At 44.7% G+C, this 18,551-nt stretch overlaps 1 protein-coding gene across 4 annotated transcripts in view; it reads left to right on the top strand.

Annotated features, from left to right (window-relative positions):
• Positions 1–18,551, top strand: part of zranb3 (zinc finger, RAN-binding domain containing 3) — a 98,860-nt gene that overhangs the window by 3,605 nt on the left and 76,704 nt on the right. For all 4 annotated transcript variants that reach the window (XM_056587963.1, XM_056587960.1, XM_056587962.1 and 1 more), the window contains exons 3-8: positions 2,329–2,347; positions 3,199–3,377; positions 4,553–4,784; positions 9,396–9,481; positions 12,249–12,420; positions 17,735–17,869. In XM_056587963.1, the coding sequence (XP_056443938.1) occupies positions 2,329–2,347; positions 3,199–3,377; positions 4,553–4,784; positions 9,396–9,481; positions 12,249–12,420; positions 17,735–17,869 (823 nt within the window). The remainder of the gene's footprint in view (positions 1–2,328; positions 2,348–3,198; positions 3,378–4,552; positions 4,785–9,395; positions 9,482–12,248; positions 12,421–17,734; positions 17,870–18,551) is intronic.

Below are 18,551 nucleotides of genomic sequence, written 5' to 3'. Positions count from 1 at the left end.
GTGGATGTGTTGAGCAAGCAAGACTATCCGATAGTGACTGTAAACTTGGAGGCCGAAAAAAAAAAAAAAAAAAGTAAACTTAATGGAAAGTAGGACAGTTTGAAGGGCAGTTCCCAGTTTGCATACACAGTACATGTGTCAGGCTTAATGCTGCTCCAGGCTCAGTAAGTAGGTCTCGTTAAACTACCTTTTTAAAATACCACAAAACCATAACCTTATATATGAAATTTTAATATTGATTTAGGCCTCTGCAACGTGTCTATTGTTTTCTTGCCGTGTTTTAAATGGGGCGTCTCCATGACGACCTTACTGTTATGCTAACCGCTACGCTTCCAGCCGCTATTCCTCCGGTGGCCTCCTCCAAGGGCTAGTGCTGCCGATGTGTTAGCAATATGCTACACTTCGGAGCAAGTACTGCCCATTTCCTCTTTCCCCTCGCACCGCATCGACCCAAGCCAGTGTTCCCGGGGAAGGGGTCATAAAGTGCGTGAAAGTGAAGCCAATCAGAGCGGCCATATTGATTACCACTGGAAGGCTAGGCTTCGTAACACAGACCGAGGTCAAAGGTCCATTGGCTGAATTGCGCTGTTTGGCTGTTGGGCGGGTTTTTGCCAGCCAAGTCAATTTGCCAGTCAAAAACAAGAACAACCTACGACCAATTAATGTGTGTGTGTGTGTGTGTGTGTGTGTGTGTGTGTGTGTGTGTGTGTGTGTGTGTGTGTGTGTGTGTGTGTGTGTGTGTGTGTGTGTGTGTGTGTGAGAGAGATATTACAGGCGCAGGGAGAGATCCAGTCGCCTGCACCCGGGACATTGACTAGCTTGCAGGTTTAGTGTGGGACAGTGCAACGAATGGGAAGCAATGTGGGAATTAATGGGGTATTTAGCTTTAGTGCACGCTCTGTCTTACGGATGTATGAGTTGCAAACTCTCAGACCCACATCACCATTATTGCAAGCAATTATCTTTCTTTTTCTTTTTTTTCTTTTGCTGATTGCAAGAGTAAACAGACTGACTGGCGAGTGACTAATGTTTTAACCCTCAATCAGATATTTATCTCCCACACAAACTGTTGTACGCAAGAAAGGTTATGGTCGAGGATTAAGAGGTGTGATAATTTCGACTGCAATTATTTCAACAAGTTTAATTTAGAAAAAAGGTTAAACGTATGAGAAACCTTTTGGATCCGATCTGTAGGGATTGGACAGTACATGCCCAAGAAAAGGAAGCCCAAGAACATACAAGCATTTGCGTATCTTACCATTGAACGTCTTGGCTTTTTAAGCAGGAAATTACCAAATGTTGGCATGATACAGCTCCACGTTGTGAGTGTAAGATGCTCAAAGTGAGAAGTGATCGAAAATAATCAAAATGTGTGTTGTAAAGGGAGAAGCCTCTGAACACTGACGATGGGTGAGCTGAAAGACTCAGAGATGAGAGTGAGTACATAAGCTCATCAACATAGAAATAATAATAAAGCGCCATGACACCGGTCCCAGGAGGACCCAGGCAGGTTTTTTTCGAGATAACGCAGGCATGGTGCGAGGGTGACTGACTGTGGTCCGCCACGTCGCCACGGCAACGGCCCCGCTGCATCCTCTCAGACTGCTGCAGTCACTGCCACACACTCAGGTTATTTAAAGGAGAATGATTAATGCATTGAAGGAGGCCTCGCACCTGCCCTACTCCCCTGTGTGTGTGTGTGTGTGTGTGTGTGTGTGTGTGTGTGTGTGTGTGTGTGTGTGTGTGTGTGTGTGTGTGTGTGTGTGTGTGTGTGTGTGTGTGTGTGTGTGTGTGTGTGTGTGTGTGTGTGTGTGTTTTGGGCTGGTTGATAGTCAGTTATTTCGGTTCACTTGTAGTTGCATCCTTGTGTGTGTGTGTCGTTTTTGTCTATATGAGTTCTTTCTAGCCTTGTGATTGTGTGCGCGTGTATGTCAAATGTGTGTGTTTATGCCAGTGTGTGTGTGCTGACTCGGCCGCTGTGCTGGCAATTAGAAAAACCACCAGTGGCTTGGCACACATAAATCATAGAGGGAGAGAGACCTAGAGAGACAGAGGGAGAGAGAGAGAGAGCCCTTGAGCAAAGCATGTTCGTACCAGCTGCAGTGTTTAGGCTGTCTGGGTATGAATCGTACCGGTAAGTGTTGATTGTGTGTTTGTAACTCCATCTATGAATAATGTAGTCATACTGCTCATCCATTACAATATAACTAAGATAATGTATATCTGCATCTAACCACTCATACATTCATTAAGAGCTAGATATTCCTGTACATGGGTTCGAAAGTCATTCAATAAAGTTTTGCTTCTCTGTTTTCTATTGTTCCCCAGATGTATGATCGCAGATGAGGTAAGCCCAAAGATAATCCCTCCTTCCCGCCCCCCCGCATCTATACCTCCACCTCACCCAAAATAATTAAAACAACAATTTCATGTCGAAACCAAACCTCGTCCATAGAGTCCCCACTTCCTCCCTCCCAAAATTAATTTATCAAGCCCTGTCCCTCCCCCATCCCCCCCACCAGAGCTCTCTCTCTCTCTCTCTCTCTCTCTCTCTCTCTCTCTCTCTCTCTCTCTCTCTCTCTCTCTCTCTCTCTCTCTCTCTCTCTCTCTCTCTCTCTCTCTCTCTCTCTCTCTCTCTCTCTCTCTCTCTCTCTCTCTCTCTCTCTCTCAGCAGCCCCCCCTAATCTGTTTTGACACGGGAATCACTCCCGGGTTCTTATTATTTGGGGCTTCTCGCGCGTCCAGCCCAGCATGTCATATGTAATTTAAAAACCCGCAGAGAGAAGAAATCTCTCTATCTCTCGCTGTCTCTCTTTCTCTGTGTCTTTGTGTCTGTGTCTGCTACCTGCGCCTCCACCTCAACCTCCTCCGTCAACGTCTACCTTCTCCCTACTACACTAACCCCCTCCTCGTTGTTACTGCCACCCTCAACCTCACACTCAAACCTCCTCCTCCCTCCTCCCCCCTCCGCCACCCACCCCTACTACCTCCACCAACTCATTTCCCACCCTGCTTACCTCCCACTCCCAACCCCTCCTTGCTGCCCCAACTGCCACCTTGCTGCCCACACCTACACCCTCCAACCCCCTGCCAGCAATGTTAGTCTCCTCGACCCCTCGTCTCCTCCAACCCCCCTCCCCTACTTGTCTCCGTTCTACCGCCCCACCCTCACATCCGCCCACGCCCTTCCCTCCTCAGATGGGTCTGGGCAAGACCATCCAGGCCATCGCGGCGGCCTATGCCTACCGCGCGGAGTGGCCCCTGCTGGTGGTGGTGCCCTCGTCGCTGCGTTACCCCTGGGTGGAGGAGCTGGAGCGCTGGCTGCCAGAGCTGCAGCCCGGAGACATCAACCTGGTGGAGAGCCGGAGCCACACCGCGTGAGTCTAGTCATAATTCCCTCGTCAAAATGGAGTGTTAAACCAGACACTTTTATCTGAGTCACAGGGGAGGCGCAGAACCATTTCAACACTGGAAATCCGAGTAGGCTAGCAACAATGAAAACGTTTCTATGAACTTCTACTGGACAGAGTGCAGATGTTTTTTTTATTATTTTTTATTGATCACTCAAAATTAAAGAATTTAATTAGGAACACATCATTAACGTAATCACGCGTTACTTCTGATTTTTTCGTGCTGTCACGTTTTGACATTACCAAGGAGTGGTAATAAAGTGCTAATCACAATGATGTGATCATCACCCCTGAGAGACCGCGAAGCAAAAGAGAAAAAACGCCAGTCTTTCTGTTTCAACATAAGATATTTTCTCTCATCTCTGGTCTTTTTACTTTTACTTAGTTCATTCATCACCAAAGATTTCTTCCTTTTATTTCTTAGTTACCTCTGTGATACGCCATTCGTGATAGTTTTAGGTAATTTATTGTCACCTTGGAGATGGGAATACATTCTAAATAACCTTAAAGTAACACAGAAAGCAGCAAGGAAGCTGTGAAACTCTCACACTAGGGCGGGGTCGTCAAACTCAATGTGTTGATGACTGAAATCCAGATGCGAAAGCTCTCTCTCTCTCTCTCGAAGTTAAAATGATACCAGGCAGATGGCTTAACACTGCTCCAACATAGAGGAGAGAAAAGAGCTTAATTATGTGTGTGCTGGTTTTTTAGAGATAACGTGTGTGGTGTTGAAGTAAGCTTGTCAGGTATGCTTTTCGTAGTCTCAGTGAGAATGATGGCAGACAACCTCAAATTTGGCCATTCGCTTCATATTTACTTTGGACCAATCATGCCGCTGGAGGCGGGACGTGAAAGTGCGTGATTGGCCAACGGCGAACCCAAGCGCTTAGCACTAGTAAACTGTCAAAGAGTCTGTAAAGGTGTGAAAACAATACTGTGAACAACGCTCAGAAGAACACTCTTCATCATACCCAACTCAGGTAGGCTTGTCCATTACTTACAAGTTTGGTGTGTGTGTGTGTGTGTGTGTGTGTGTGTGTGTGTGTGTGTGTGTGTGTGTGTGTGTGTGTGTGTGTGTGTGTGTGTGTGTGTGTGTGTGTGTGTGTGTGTGTGTGTGTGTGTGTGTGTGTGTGCTCCCCCAGGGGCTTTGTCAGCAGCAAGGTGACGGTGCTGGGCTACGGCCTGCTCACCAGCGACGCCCGGCCCCTCCTGGAGGCCTTAGGTCGGCAACGCTTCTCCGTGGTGGTGGTGGACGAGTCGCACTACATGAAGACCCGCAACGCCGCCCGCACCAAGATCCTGGCGCCCATCGTGCAGAGCGCTAAGCGAGCCTTCCTGCTCACAGGCACGCCCGCGCTGGGCCGCCCCGAAGAGGTGAGGGGGGAGTTCGGTTAACATTACATTACGTTTTGCGCTTTCACCCAAAGCAACTTCAATAAGTACATTTGTCAGAAGAAGGAGAAACAATAATATACTGCTGTCGGTACAGTAAGGATGTTCATAAAACCAAGTGCCAAGCACTAACTATCGCTAGGTTAACCCATTCCCCGTGTACAACAAAGGTAGCTAGGATAAGACGCTACACAACTACTATAAAGTACTATAACTAAGTACGACATAATATAAGTGCGTACATTAAGTGCCAGGATGTACAACATACAATAAGTATTAGGGGTGGGAGGGGGTGGCTATGCAGAGTCTAGGTGAACTCTGAACAACTGAGTCTTGAGTTAACTGTTTGTAGCGCAACCAGAAAATGACATTGGATCAAGTACTTCTCCCCATGCAAAGCTCACGGGGCTTGCTTGTATCTGCTCTCTTCGCATAGGACTCAGGTCTATTTGGTAAGTGAAACAATCTAAAATGCTACTTCCAGCACTGCTTCCATGAGCCCCAACTCGTACTAAAATTTCCACCATCTTTTGCTTTAGCAAGACTCCAAAAACCACACCGGTATGTTCCGCTGTCCCACAAAAAACATATTTTATGTATTTTAACGGATAAATGTTGAACTTTTGAACGTCGTTCTTTAATGCCTGTGCCACTGAGATAACACATGACTGTTGAAGTTAAGTCCAAATATTGAAGTGTATGTTTTACTTTGTGTCTATTGCTTTTGACTTGATGAGAGTGGATATATTTGATAGGGATGGGTCAGAATATTTGATTATTTGATTATTCGTTCCCGAGGGTCAAAGCGGATTTTTTACATTTGGACGGTTAACATTTTTTCCCATTCAAATAAACCATTCATTTATATTTTCATGCGTTTTACAATCCAAATATAAAGTTTTTCACAAGCCATAACTTTGTTTCCTTGGTAACGCCTGACTAATACCTGGAACAATCATTAAAAACCTTACGGGAGGGTAATGATTGTTCCAGGTTTTAGTCAAACCCTCAGGCGTTAGAACGGGAGGTATTCTAGTCCAGTGGTTCTTAAACTTTTCCCCTGGCGACCCCCAAAAATTCCCTAGTGACGTCTGGCAACCCCCTCTTTATTTTTCTATTTAAAAAAAAATATATGCATAGTTATTTCGACCAATCATGTGTCTTTAAGCGCAAACAAACAGGGCCAGCAGTAATATAGTTATATATATATATATATATATTTTTTAATTTTATTTTAAAACCTACGGTGGCGCTGAGCATTCACCAAATAAAAAAAAGTTTCACAGCTAATGTAGCCGTTAGCACACTCAGGATCTCGTAATTACGAGATAATATCTCGTAATTACGAGATAAGGATCTCGTAATTACGAGAAAAGATCACGTAATTACGAGATACGGATCTCGTAATTATGAGATAAGGATCTCGTAATTACGAGATCAAATATCATATTTACGACATAAGGATCTCGTTTACGAGAAAAGGATCACGCCTCTCATTCATCAATAACGTTGCTGTCTAGCTGCAGGCCGGCAAAGATGACGCTATCTGACGCTATCGTATTTAATCTCCTGCTCGGGTTGAGGCATTGGGTAATATTGATGTTCCTTAAAAGAGAGGAGGGCATTAATATAAGTATGTCAACATTGCGCAGACATCTGAAGTCATTGGCCGGCAAAGATGACGCTATCCGACGCTATCGTGCTTTATTTCCTGCTCGGGTTGAGGCATTGGGAAATATGGATGTTCCTTAAAAGTGAGGAGGGCATTAATATAAGTATGTCAACATTGCGCAGACATCTGAAGTCATTGGGACTGTTCAGGAGAAAAGCCCAGTCGGAGCTGCTACAAGTGGCTCTCTTCCTGCAGGAGCAGTTGAACCAGTACGGGGAAATAGAATTTTTGTCCCACTGCCCACATTCAATTTTGTTTTAATATTGGCTGTGACAGTATGTCACATAATTAATGTATTCAAATAAAAAATACTATGTTCATAATAAAGGCAAACCCTGTCAGTTGTTAAATTATTTTAAAAAAAACCTTCACAGTGGTATAATGAGCACATACCGCTGACTGAAGTGATCTATTGCTTTTATACAACGGCTACTATTATGGCAAAACGAAAGCCATAGGCACACTACATTTAAAAAAAAACAACAAGAAAGTCAAAGTAGATGTTTTATTAAAGAATACAAAAAAGTAGTCCCTCCTGGCTGCCTTCAAAATGCACGACGGTCGCTATGCAACACACTTTAGCGTCCCTCAGAGAGAACGGTTGTAGCGGTTTCCACGTCAAAGTTTAAATATCTTTAAAGATTGATAGTATGAGTGACTACCAAGCCTGCTTGGATGCATTTCAGATGCATCAATTTGTATCCGTGAAGCATCCCGTACTGGTTCAACTGCTCCTGCAGGAAGAGAGCCACTTGTAGCAGGTCCGACTGGGCTTTTCTCCTGAGCAGTCCCAATGACTTCGTCTGCGCAATGTTGACATACTTATATTAATGCCCTCCTCACTTTTAAGGAACATCAATATTTCCCAATGCCTCAACCCGAGCAGGAAATAAAATACGATAGCGTCGGATAGCGTCATCTTTGCCGGCCAATGACTTCAGATGTCTGCGTAATGTTGACATACTTATATTAATGCCCTCCTCACTTTTAAGGAACATCCATATTTCCCAATGCCTCAACCCGAGCAGGAAATAAAGTACGATAGCGTCGGATAGCGTCATCTTTGCCGGCCAATGACTTCAGATGTCTGCGCAATGTTGACATACTTCATACCCTCCTCACTTTTAAGGAACATCAACAATTCCCAATGCCTCAACCCGAGCAGGAGATTAAATACGATAGCGTCGGATAGCGTCATCTTTGCCGGCCTGCAGCTAGCCAGCAACGTTATTGATGAATGAGAGGCGTGATCCTTTTCTCGTAAACGAGATCCTTATGTCGTAAATATGATATTTTATCTCGTAATTACGAGATCCTTATCTCATAATTACGAGATCCGTATCTCGTAATTACGAGATCTTTTCTCGTAATTACGAGATCCTTATCTCGTAATTACGAGATATTATCTCGTAATTACGAGATCCTGAGTGTGCTAACGGCTACATTAGCTGTGAAACTTTTTTTTATTTGGTGAATGCTCAGCGCCACCGTAAAAACCTGTCCTGTTCATCGCATGTTCCCACAATCGTACATACTGAAAGGAAAAGAAAATTAATAAAAAAAATTAATAATAATTAATTAAAAATGAAAAAAAAAAAAAAAATGTGATATTTTTAATGACCCACCAAAAACTTTCCGCGACCCCCACTTTGAGAACCACTGTTTTAGTCCACTCAGCTATGAGCCAGAGAGCTAACGTTATGCACTGTACATATTTATAATTTGAAATTCAGCCCAGTCTTTATACCACAGATACTATAGGGTCTATAGCATATAACCACGTTTTCTGATTACAGCTTAATGCATTTTTCACAATTTACCAGCTCTCGTTTGAAGGCTGAAAAGACAATTTGACTGGAACTACCTAGCAGGTAGTTGTTTTTTTGTGTTTAAGATATTAAGTGTTTTCTTGCCGATGATCCATGACTGCCTTTGGGAATGTCGGCACTCATCGAATAATGGATTATTCGTTCATACCACCCACTGATTGTTCGAACATGAAAAATGTGAGTTATTCACATCCCTAATATCTGACAGAGCTACGATGAGCATCAAGCCCCTTCTCTACCTTACAATTAAACATCAGCTCCAGACGAACTCTGTTCACACACTGCAGTTCATGTTATATCTGTAGAGCTTGATATTGCATCAAGTATGTCACTCTGGAAGACACCGTCATTCACAGTTAAGGCGTCAGAATATCGATAAGTCGTCACATGACCCCAAACCACCACAAGAAACGGCAGTATAAGGTGACATCAGTTTGCAGCAATTGACCTGTCGCTAAGCTCCGCCCTTAGAACGCTGATGAGCCAATGATATTCCAGCCTCAACTATACTCGGACATCGGCTCGGACAACTCCATTGAAGACAACAGGGAGGAGGCGTAATATAACAATTGAATGGTGGATTTATGTTGTTTGTGTAAAAAAATTAAACATAGACAAACGATGTGCTTGGGGTGCAACACGGACAGTCGGTATCCTGAGAGGCTGGAGAATGGGGTATATTTCATCCCTTTTCCCAAGCCACAACGGGGCAAGAAAAAGTGTGTAATGTGGATCAGAATACCAACTGAATTTAAGCTTGTTACCTTCGGTATGTATTTTAAACTTTTGAATACCCCTCCATTGCGTAATGTAGTCCCTTTTCGCCCAGAATTTCTCCAAAACCTGCTTTGATGGAATGTCAGCTGGCATTTTTCCATATGTTTTTGTTATTGAGTCTGGTATGTTTGTCTGAGTTCGTCATGGTAACGTCGGGGGGCGTGACTTAGCGACAGGTCAATTACCAACCAATCAATAACATTTACTTATGTTTCAACTTGTTGTGGGGTGTGTGTTGAAATTTATTGACATAAAAAAATTCTAAATGTTTTTCTTTCCATCATCATCATCATCATCCTCACTATGCACACACAGCTTTTTATGCAGATCGATGCACTGTACCCGAAGATGTTTGGAACTTGGACAGAGTATGCTAAGAAATACTGCAACGCACACTACAGGTAAAGTTATGGGTTATTTATGTTATTTTCCCAATAATGTTGCAACTTTGATTTGAGATTTTCAGTTTAATTTGTCAACTCTTACTGAAACCTTTTCTGTGACCACCAAATTCCTTATAACTTTATAGCCCTAATTGTATTAGTTAAGGAATTGTGCAATCATTTCTGTGTTACGTTTCTGCGATGAAAAGTCGTCCAAAAACCTATATCACATAGAATCATCAAAAACGGTTAAATGATCTAGGTAGAATTTGTTTTGCTTTAGCACCCAGCTGTCTCACGCACGCACGCACACACACACACACACACACACACACACACACACACACACACACACACACACACACACACACACACACACACACACACACACACACGTATACCAATACCAAGTCAGGGCGTGCTGAGCTCGGAGCAGCAGGAGGTTCCCTGCTGTGTGTGGAGGAGGAGAGAGGGAGACAGGTGGCGTTCACAGACAGCCAGCCTGGGAATGCCAAGTGGCCGGTCACCATACGGCCGGCATCACGTCTTTCCAAAATAAAATGGATAAAAGAGATACGCTAAGACAAAGCATCAAACGCATCCCATTGGCTGTCCGTCAAAAGTGACCCCACGGGCACACGGTAAGGAGGAGGGGGAGGCCGGGGGAGCTTGATGATGATTTTGATCATGATTCCAAATTGGGGGGGAGGGGGGGGTCCGTGCAAATAACTTCCTAGCTCCTGCCCAAGCCACATTTGACAACTAAATTTGGAAGAATAGTTTGCGCTATTTATCCACTAAAATAACGGCCACTAATACACACACAGGAGTTCACTACAAGCACCTAGTGCAGTGGTGCTTGTAACATGTCAAGAAAGACGGAATGCTTTAACATTCAGATCAGCATTAATTTTCACTCATCGGCATCGCTGTAATTCGTGTCAAGAATACGTAAAAGAGCAAAAAGGTTGCGACAAGACTAGAAGCACGCTGGTCTGTAACCACAACTGGGAATCCCCTTTTGACTTTCTCTAATTGAGCGTAGCGGTCTCTGCCCCTTTTCCACCTGCACCTAATAACCTCCAAGCTCCAAGGCGTTCCTATCTCACCACGGGACCTCTGGAGCGAGCTGCTCCACATCAGAGGAAGGGCTTCTGATCAGGATTGTGGAGGCAGTGATATCCACTTCATTTACATGGGATGAGTGCTGAGAGGCGAGAGAGAGAAAGGAGCTTCCAATAGTGAAACCGACTCCACATTGATCCTCAGGGCTGATATGAAGTGAAATTATCTGTGCCTGAAATGATCAATTACATTCGAAGACACCATAGAGAATTGCCTTTCTTGACGACAATAAAAGGAGCGGAACTCGCACACCATGTAGCCGATGCAACAATACGTTTTTATTGCATAAAAGTTTAAAGAGCTACCCAAAGTGCGTGCAAAACGTTTTCAGTCCCATTCAGACCATCCTCAGTGCAAACATACAAAGGTAAAAGACTTCTTTATATAGACTACGCCTAGTTGGTGGCAGACATGTCAATCAAAAGGTCAGGTAGGTTGATGTGTTTTGAATAGACAGTTTAAAAGGCACCGCTCACCTGTTTTCACTTTTCTTGACAACATACATGGCCGGGCTCAAGCCTGAATTCAGGCACCATGCCTGAACTCTATCAGGCCTGGATCCTCCTCATCTTTGTTGTCCTTCTCCTCGTGTCGTTGTTATCTCACTTCAGGGTCTGTCAACAGCTCGAGGAAAGAAGAGGAATGTAAATTGTGTAACATTCTCTTGAGATAAAGAATCAACTCATCCCCGTCTCTCAGCCTGCCCTCACACGGTGGGACAAAATATCGATACGGCGATATATCGTCACACTTCTTCGTGCGATTTCGGCAATCGATACGCATATTCTTCAATAATTATATATTTTTAAGAATTGATCATGTATGTTTATTCATTAAGAGTTAGAATATATATATTTATTACACGGCTCTTCTCAATGCCGTGGAACGCTCCGTTCACTTGCATGGGCCCTAAACAAGTTGAATTATGTTTGATAATTCACCGTTGCTAAGTATAATTGACCGCTGATAAGGAAAGTGGATTTTTTGCCGTCTTTTCATCACTCCACAAGAAGTCCGGTAACTTATCAACCCCAGCGTACTCGGTTGCTAAGCGACGTCAACATCTTTAGCCGACTATTTCTCTGTTGTTCAACCCTACGAATGCTAGTAACAAACAAATTGTAAAAAGACAAACCGTGTGAAGTTATTTTTTTCGTTTTGGCAAGTAGCCGTGTAATAGCGGGATAATGTATAGAACATCGCCGGTCGTTATCGAAAATAAGCCCCTTCATGGCGAAGCGAGACACCTCCGCTGCGTGTCGGTGTCCTGTTCGTCCTGTTGGGGCTTATTTTCCCAATGATGACCGGTGTTCTATACATTATCCCTTACATATAACTATTGCTCGATAATTTCTATAATAAAATAAGGCACACTAAACTGATTTCCCTGCTCCTCAAGGTGGCGCTCAACACATGAATGAAGATTTGGACCATGAATAAAGACAGAAATCCAGCACTTTACCTTTTCAGTCAGTTAGCATTCATTGTGAGACATATATCGTGATGAATCATTATCGGATTGTCTAACAATATATCGATTATTTCAGATTTGCTGTATTGCGATGTTATCGGTATTGCGGGTCATGTATCATGTTGTTTCGTGAGGTACCGTGTGATTCCCACCCCTACCTCATACTAGTGTCGCCCCCCACCCCCCCAGGTACTTTGGCAGGCAGCGACAGTGGGACTCCCGGGGCTCCTCCAACCTGGAGGATCTTCACCAGCGCCTCAACCAGATCATGATCCGCCGCCTGAAGGCCCAGGTGCTCACCCAGCTGCCCCCCAAGGTGCGCCAGCGGATCCCCTTCGACCTGCCCAAGGATGCCGCCAAGGTACCAGTCTGACCCCGCTCAAGTCTGGGTGAATGGAGAGTTCACTGTCTTCTGCTTTGTATTTGTTTCGACCAATCATGTGTCTTTAAGCGAAAACAAACAGGGCCAGCAGTAATCTGTAAAAATAAAATATTTAAAGGTTAAAAATAATATTATTTTGCGTAAAATATGTTTAGATGAATTATGCAGTGGTGGGTAGAGTACTGAATATCTATGCTCAAGTAAAACTACAATAACTTCCTTTTAAATCGATTTGAGTAAAAGTAAATATTCCAATTTGAAAACCTACTTGATCAAGAGTAAAATAGTACTTTGTTATAAAGCTACTCAAATTACAAGTTACTTTAGATTTTTGTATTGGAGTGCTTGGATCAGTGAAAAATATATAACGTGTGTGACTGAGTGAGTGAGAGAGAGAAAGAGATGCACCCTTAAAACATTTCTTCACAAGTTGCTTCATTACAAAAAATGTATTTAATTTAAAAAACATTTACACTAAAATGTAAATTAATTTCAGCTCTGTGCGTATGACGAAAGGCAAGAGCTTTGTAGGAACACAACCAATGATAAACTAGCATGCACGCACACTCACAGCCAGACACAACAACGACAAACAAGTTCTAGAGTGGTCTGCAGAATACAGAGCCTGTGTAACATAGCATCTTAGAATTATATAAACTCTACATGGACCGTAACCCCGCACCCCCTGATGAAATATCTTGTGTCTGCGTCATGGACATATTATAATGCATCCATGGCGTTCCTAGTCCTCAGTCCCAACATAACGGTCGACTCATCTCCTTGGCTATGGAATCCCATCAATGTTGCAACCTAGGGAGGGCGCGTCGCTAACGTGTACCCTAGTATTACAGTCAACAAAGATAATGTGTTAATCAAAATACTAATTTTAATGAAGGCACAATGGAAAATATAATTGAGTAAAGAGTAGAATTCTAAATCAAATATGTACTTGAGTAAGAGTAAAATTACAGACTTGTAACGCGTCACTACCCACCTCTGGAAGTGTGTGTGTGTGTGTGTGTGTGTGTGTGTGTGTGTGTGTGTGTGTGTGTGTGTGTGTGTGTGTGTGTGTGTGTGTGTGTGTGTGTGTGTGTGTGTGTGTGTGTGTGTGTGTGTGTGTGTGTGTGTAGGCCTATATATAATATGAATACACAAAAAGACTGTCTTAAAATCGTTTAAAAAATATAATAATACTTAGTGCTCTGCATTCCTAAAAACAGAGCTCCCCCGGAAACGTGGAAATAACGCATTAAGGGTTACAAGCAGTCAATTGTGTGTGTGTGTGTGTATTTGTGCGTCCGCCACCTGTGTGTATTCCACAATGAGTCTAGAAGGGTGTTTACAGTGGAGCCTGCAGCCATAGAGGAAACAAAACAGACAGTGAAAGCATGTTTTTAAAGTCCGGGTCAGAGAGTTTGGTTTTATCAATTTATCGGTGAGTGGCTGGTCCCATGCAGTGGAGGCATGCTAGACACCGCTCATTGGTGTACTGCCTGTACAGCAGCGCTGTATGCACCACCATGATGAACCGATCAATGCACTACTCAATGAAATCCCACAACAAACCATGGTATTCTCAGACAGTACTCAAGTTTGTTATTGAAAGCCGTGCTGGGGAAGGTTGGAATTATAATGCGGGCTCAACATCAAAACAAACAAAGGAAATAAATTTGGCGTTGTTTTGTCATCATGAGAAAGAGAGAGGAAAGAGAGAGAGCGAGAGATACCCACTTCATGTGCACATAAAAAGCACTCTTTTTTTTCTGAAATGCAGTTAGGGTTGCTTCTGTTTAAGGATGATATTGTTTGCATCCATCTTTGTGTGTGTGCATACGAACTTCCATCGCAATTGCATTTCTGCAGACAGGGACTCTGCAACCTAAGCAAAATGGCCTTGGCCATAGCGCTCCTTCAATAAGAAATAATGAAAACCTTTAAAGCTTTCGCCCAAACAGTGTCATACCTTGTGCAAGACGACAGCTGCATTAGGCATTCCAGGGCACCTCTTCCATAGACCCAAATGGGCTCAATATGATTACAGTGTTTCACCTATTAGGGCCAGCCGGGCACACAAGAGTGCAAGAACACAGAGAGAGGATAATGTCAGAAATGTGTGCCCAAATTTTTTCTTTCTGTCTTTGTGGGGCTGAACTTTCAAGACATAGACGGGGAAAAACATTCTGTTTGGCGGCTTTATGGGCTTAATGGGCCTCTTTGTCTTTCTTACCTAGGTTTAAACGGGATTAATCTTATCTTGCACTGTGTGTCCAGAGCCACGTGGTAATAACCATTTTAGCTGCCAGAGCGGGCTGCAGATGGAGGAGGGCCATCCCTTGTCCACATAGGGACAAATCCATCACCTGGCGTACCTCAAAACCCACTTAATTCTGATGCCGCGACACATCGTGATGTTTTAAAGCTGCACTTTGTGACTTCTTTTCACTGTGGCCATCCATTTTGATAATAATAAAACACATCCACCCAAGGCTCTGTCGGTCCAACGATGGCTTTGCCCCCACTCTGAATCAATTTGGTTTGTGGGGCGAACAAAGTGGGAGAAAATTACATTTTGGACCGAAAATGCTAGTGCTATAAAGGAGTACGGATGTAGGCTCGGTTGAAACGGTTTGTATTTAGTTCTCCGGTTCACTCGTAATTAATGTGCAAGAAGTGCAGTGTTGAAGTTGTAGTGCTGGTCTCTGACCTCCCTGCAAGCTCATCCTATCCAAATAGTGTTTTCTTATGTGCTGTGCCACGCGAAAGGGTAAGTCAAACCAAGCGATCCTCAGATACCGATATCAAGTTTAAAATGAGATTTGTACAATGATTTCTGCTTCTGGTCAATACTGCCCGGCTCAAAGTACAAACCAGTATTAACATGAATGGCAGCCCTCAAGAGCATCTCCCAAGTAATGTAAACCAGTTAATGTAATCGATAAACTATTGAAACCTTGAAAACCCATGTGCTGAGCAATACAACTCCTGGATCTTACAGCAACCGTTCCACCTCCCGATGAACACACACCCCCCAACCCCCCGACTGAGACCTGCTCGATATAGAAAACCCTTGCAGGGGAAAATTAAGATTGCAACGCGGGTACAGATTTTTATTACAGGGGAGGTTTATTTTTTATACGTTTGGTTTAAATGGTCTGCTTAATCACATAATGTGATGGATTTCTGCTTACAAACAGAACCAGTAAAAACTTAAATTTTCCCAACCCGTAACCGCGCTCCGCTGTCCAGCCCCCCCTCCCCCACTGCCCCGTGCCTCATCTTACTCCCTAATGATGGCTTTATCTCTCCGGGCCAGACGCTTTTTATTCCCCTCTTGCCCTTTACGTTTCCCCAGCCCTAACCTTTTTGGCGGCGCTAAATCCAGAGCCACGATGAATGTCGCCAAGTGCTCTGCCTCTCTGGCTTTCTTTTTTTCTCTCTTTTTCACTCTCTTTTTCTCCGTCTCTCTTTCTCTCTCTCTGTCTGTCTGTCTGTCTCTGTCCCTTTATCTCTCTCTCTCTCTCTCTCGTTCTCTCGTTCTCTCTCTCTCTCTCTCTCGTTCTCTCTCTCTCTCTCTCTCTCTCTCTCTCTCGTTCTCTCTTTCTTTCTTTAAATGTTTCGCGGTACTGTGCTTCCTAAAGGAGATGTGACACTTTTCCCACTTTTTCTTTTTTCTTTTTACCCTTCCAACAAATTAATCCTGACCCAATCCTTCTGTGGCCAGCAGGTTTTACTGCACATTGTGGCACCAAACGCTGCCTACACCAGGCTATAGCTATTAATACAGTCCTAACACATTAGAACACCGTGGCAACAACCGTCATGCTCATGCCTAGCATACGCTCGTGGACGGTACAAGAACGCCATCTCAAGGGCTTTGGCGAGTCCAGGCCTCACTGTAGTCAACACATGGCAAATATTACACATTGTGTTGACAAGAGTGGGATCAGAAATGAATAAATACAACCAGACCTCATTGGCTTGATATGACTCTGAAAGGTTTCCCACCCAACAATTGGCTGCTAGGTGAATTAGGTCGAGTGGGCGAACTTTCTCCAGCCCCCCGTTTCATATGGGCTAATACACTGGGGGGGGGGGGGGGGGGGGGGGGAGGGCGGTCTGTAGCTTATTGGTTTAGGCTGGGCTATTGGGAAGGAGTATCCATTATATGAAGAGCATTCATATTATTGTTGTCAACCACGGCCCAACATCAACTAGGTACATCACGGAACCAACATCCTCTCCTCCTCCCTGGCTTTAAATACCTCTAGCCAACCACCATGAGGGAGGGGGGGTGAGAGGGAGGGGAGGTCCGGGTCACGTTTGATTTATTGAGCCTGGCCGGGTGCCTCTCCATCTCCGACCCGGAGCTTGTCACCAGCATTGCTATAATTGGGAGAAGGGCATGACCCACCTAGCAGGGGAGTGGGCGCGGGGGAGGGAGCAGTATCTTAGGGATTTCATGCTCTTTCCATTACATTCTCTTTCTTTCCCTCTCTCTTTCCTCTTTCCCTCTCCCTCTCTTTACTTCCATGTCCCGCCATTTCTCCTGCCTTCCCCTCTCTTTCTCTCCCCCCTCTCCTTTTCCCTCTCTTTCTCACTCCCCCTCTCTCCTTTCCCCCCTCTCTCCTTTCCCCCCTTTCTCCTTTCCCCTCTCTATTTGCCTCTCCTTTCCCTTCTCTTTCTCTCTCCCCTCTTCTTTTCCCTCTCTTTCTCTCCCCCCTCTCCTTCTCTTTCTCTCTCCCCCTCTCACCTTCCCCCTCTCTTTCTCACTCCCCACCTCTCACCCTCTCTCTCCTTTTCCCTCTCTTCATCTCCCCGCATGTCTTTCTCTCACCCAGCCAGTTCTTACTCTTTCCTTTTCTCTTTTTCCTCTCTTGCAGATTTTACCTCCCTCCCTCCCTCCCTCCCTCCCTCCTCCCTCTCCCTCCCCCCTCTCTCCACCAGGCAGAAGTAGGGCAGCCAGCTGTACCATTAATTGTTTTACCCTTTATAAGTCCCAAGAACAGCACAGCGCTGCACAAATGTGTGTGTGTGCCAGTGTGGATGTGCAGGTATGTGTGCATGTTCATTGCTGCCCTAGTGTGTCCTTTTTTATATGTGTATGTGGGAATATGTGTGTTGTTTTGTGTTCGAGTTTGTTCTTTCTATTTGTTTGTGTGTGTGTGTTTATGAGTGGCCATGTGAATGTGTGTGTGTGTGTGTGTGTGTGTGTGGTTGTGTGTGTGTGTGTGTGTGTGGTTGTGTCTATGTATCCTCTTCAACCCAGCCTCCTCTGCTCTCTCTCCCCCTCCAGGAGGCGTCGTCCTGCCTGGAGGCCTGGGAGAGGATGATGCAGGGCATGAGGTCGGGGTCCACCGCCTCGGAGAACCCCTCCTCCGAGGTCATGTCCCTGGTGACGCGCATGTACAAGCAGACCGCCATCGCCAAGGTAACTGTGACTATAGTTTTGAACCGATTTTGAACTCTGGTATTAGTAGCTCAGGAGGTAGAGCGGGTTGGCTGGTAACTGGAAAGTCCTCTTAACGGAGTGTTGAGGTGTCCCTGAGTAAGACGCCTCACCCTGATGCTCCTGACGAGCTGGCTGTCAAACTGCGTGGTTGACTCCGCCGTCGGTGTCTGAATGTGTGAATAAATGGTTGTAAGTCACATTGGATAAAACCTTCAGCAAAATCCCCTAAATGGAGATTGTATTATTTCACCTCTAAAACACCTCTAGACTTCGCCAATAGGATAATGGGACTAATGGGGATAGTGTAGTGGTTAGGGCGTATGCCTCCAAACTGTCGGGTTGTGGGGTTTTAACCCTGTTATCCGCAGCCTTGCCTAAGGGCATCCTTGAGCGAGAGGCCCTCGCCCTTTCCTGCTTATTAGGGGCATGTATCGGATATTCTGGGTAAGAGTGCCTGCTAAACCCAAACGGATGGAATTGAACAGTATGTACATACATAACCTCTCTCTGGCTGGCGGTCGATATCTCCAGAGATTACCGCCAATCAGGGTCAAACAGTGAGAACACACCCCCTGCGGCGCAACACATAGGAGCCCGAGGAAGAATCCATGACTGGAGACCTCTCTGCCGCCTCCCTCTGTGTGGGGGCTGGCCTCTAATC

The sequence above is a fragment of the Gadus chalcogrammus genome, chromosome 4 (genome assembly GCF_026213295.1).
Source record: "Gadus chalcogrammus isolate NIFS_2021 chromosome 4, NIFS_Gcha_1.0, whole genome shotgun sequence".
In the NCBI taxonomy this organism is placed as follows: domain Eukaryota; kingdom Metazoa; phylum Chordata; class Actinopteri; order Gadiformes; family Gadidae; genus Gadus; species Gadus chalcogrammus.
Note: the sequence above shows the minus strand (reverse complement) of the source record. Positions and strands in the feature narration are given on the sequence as shown.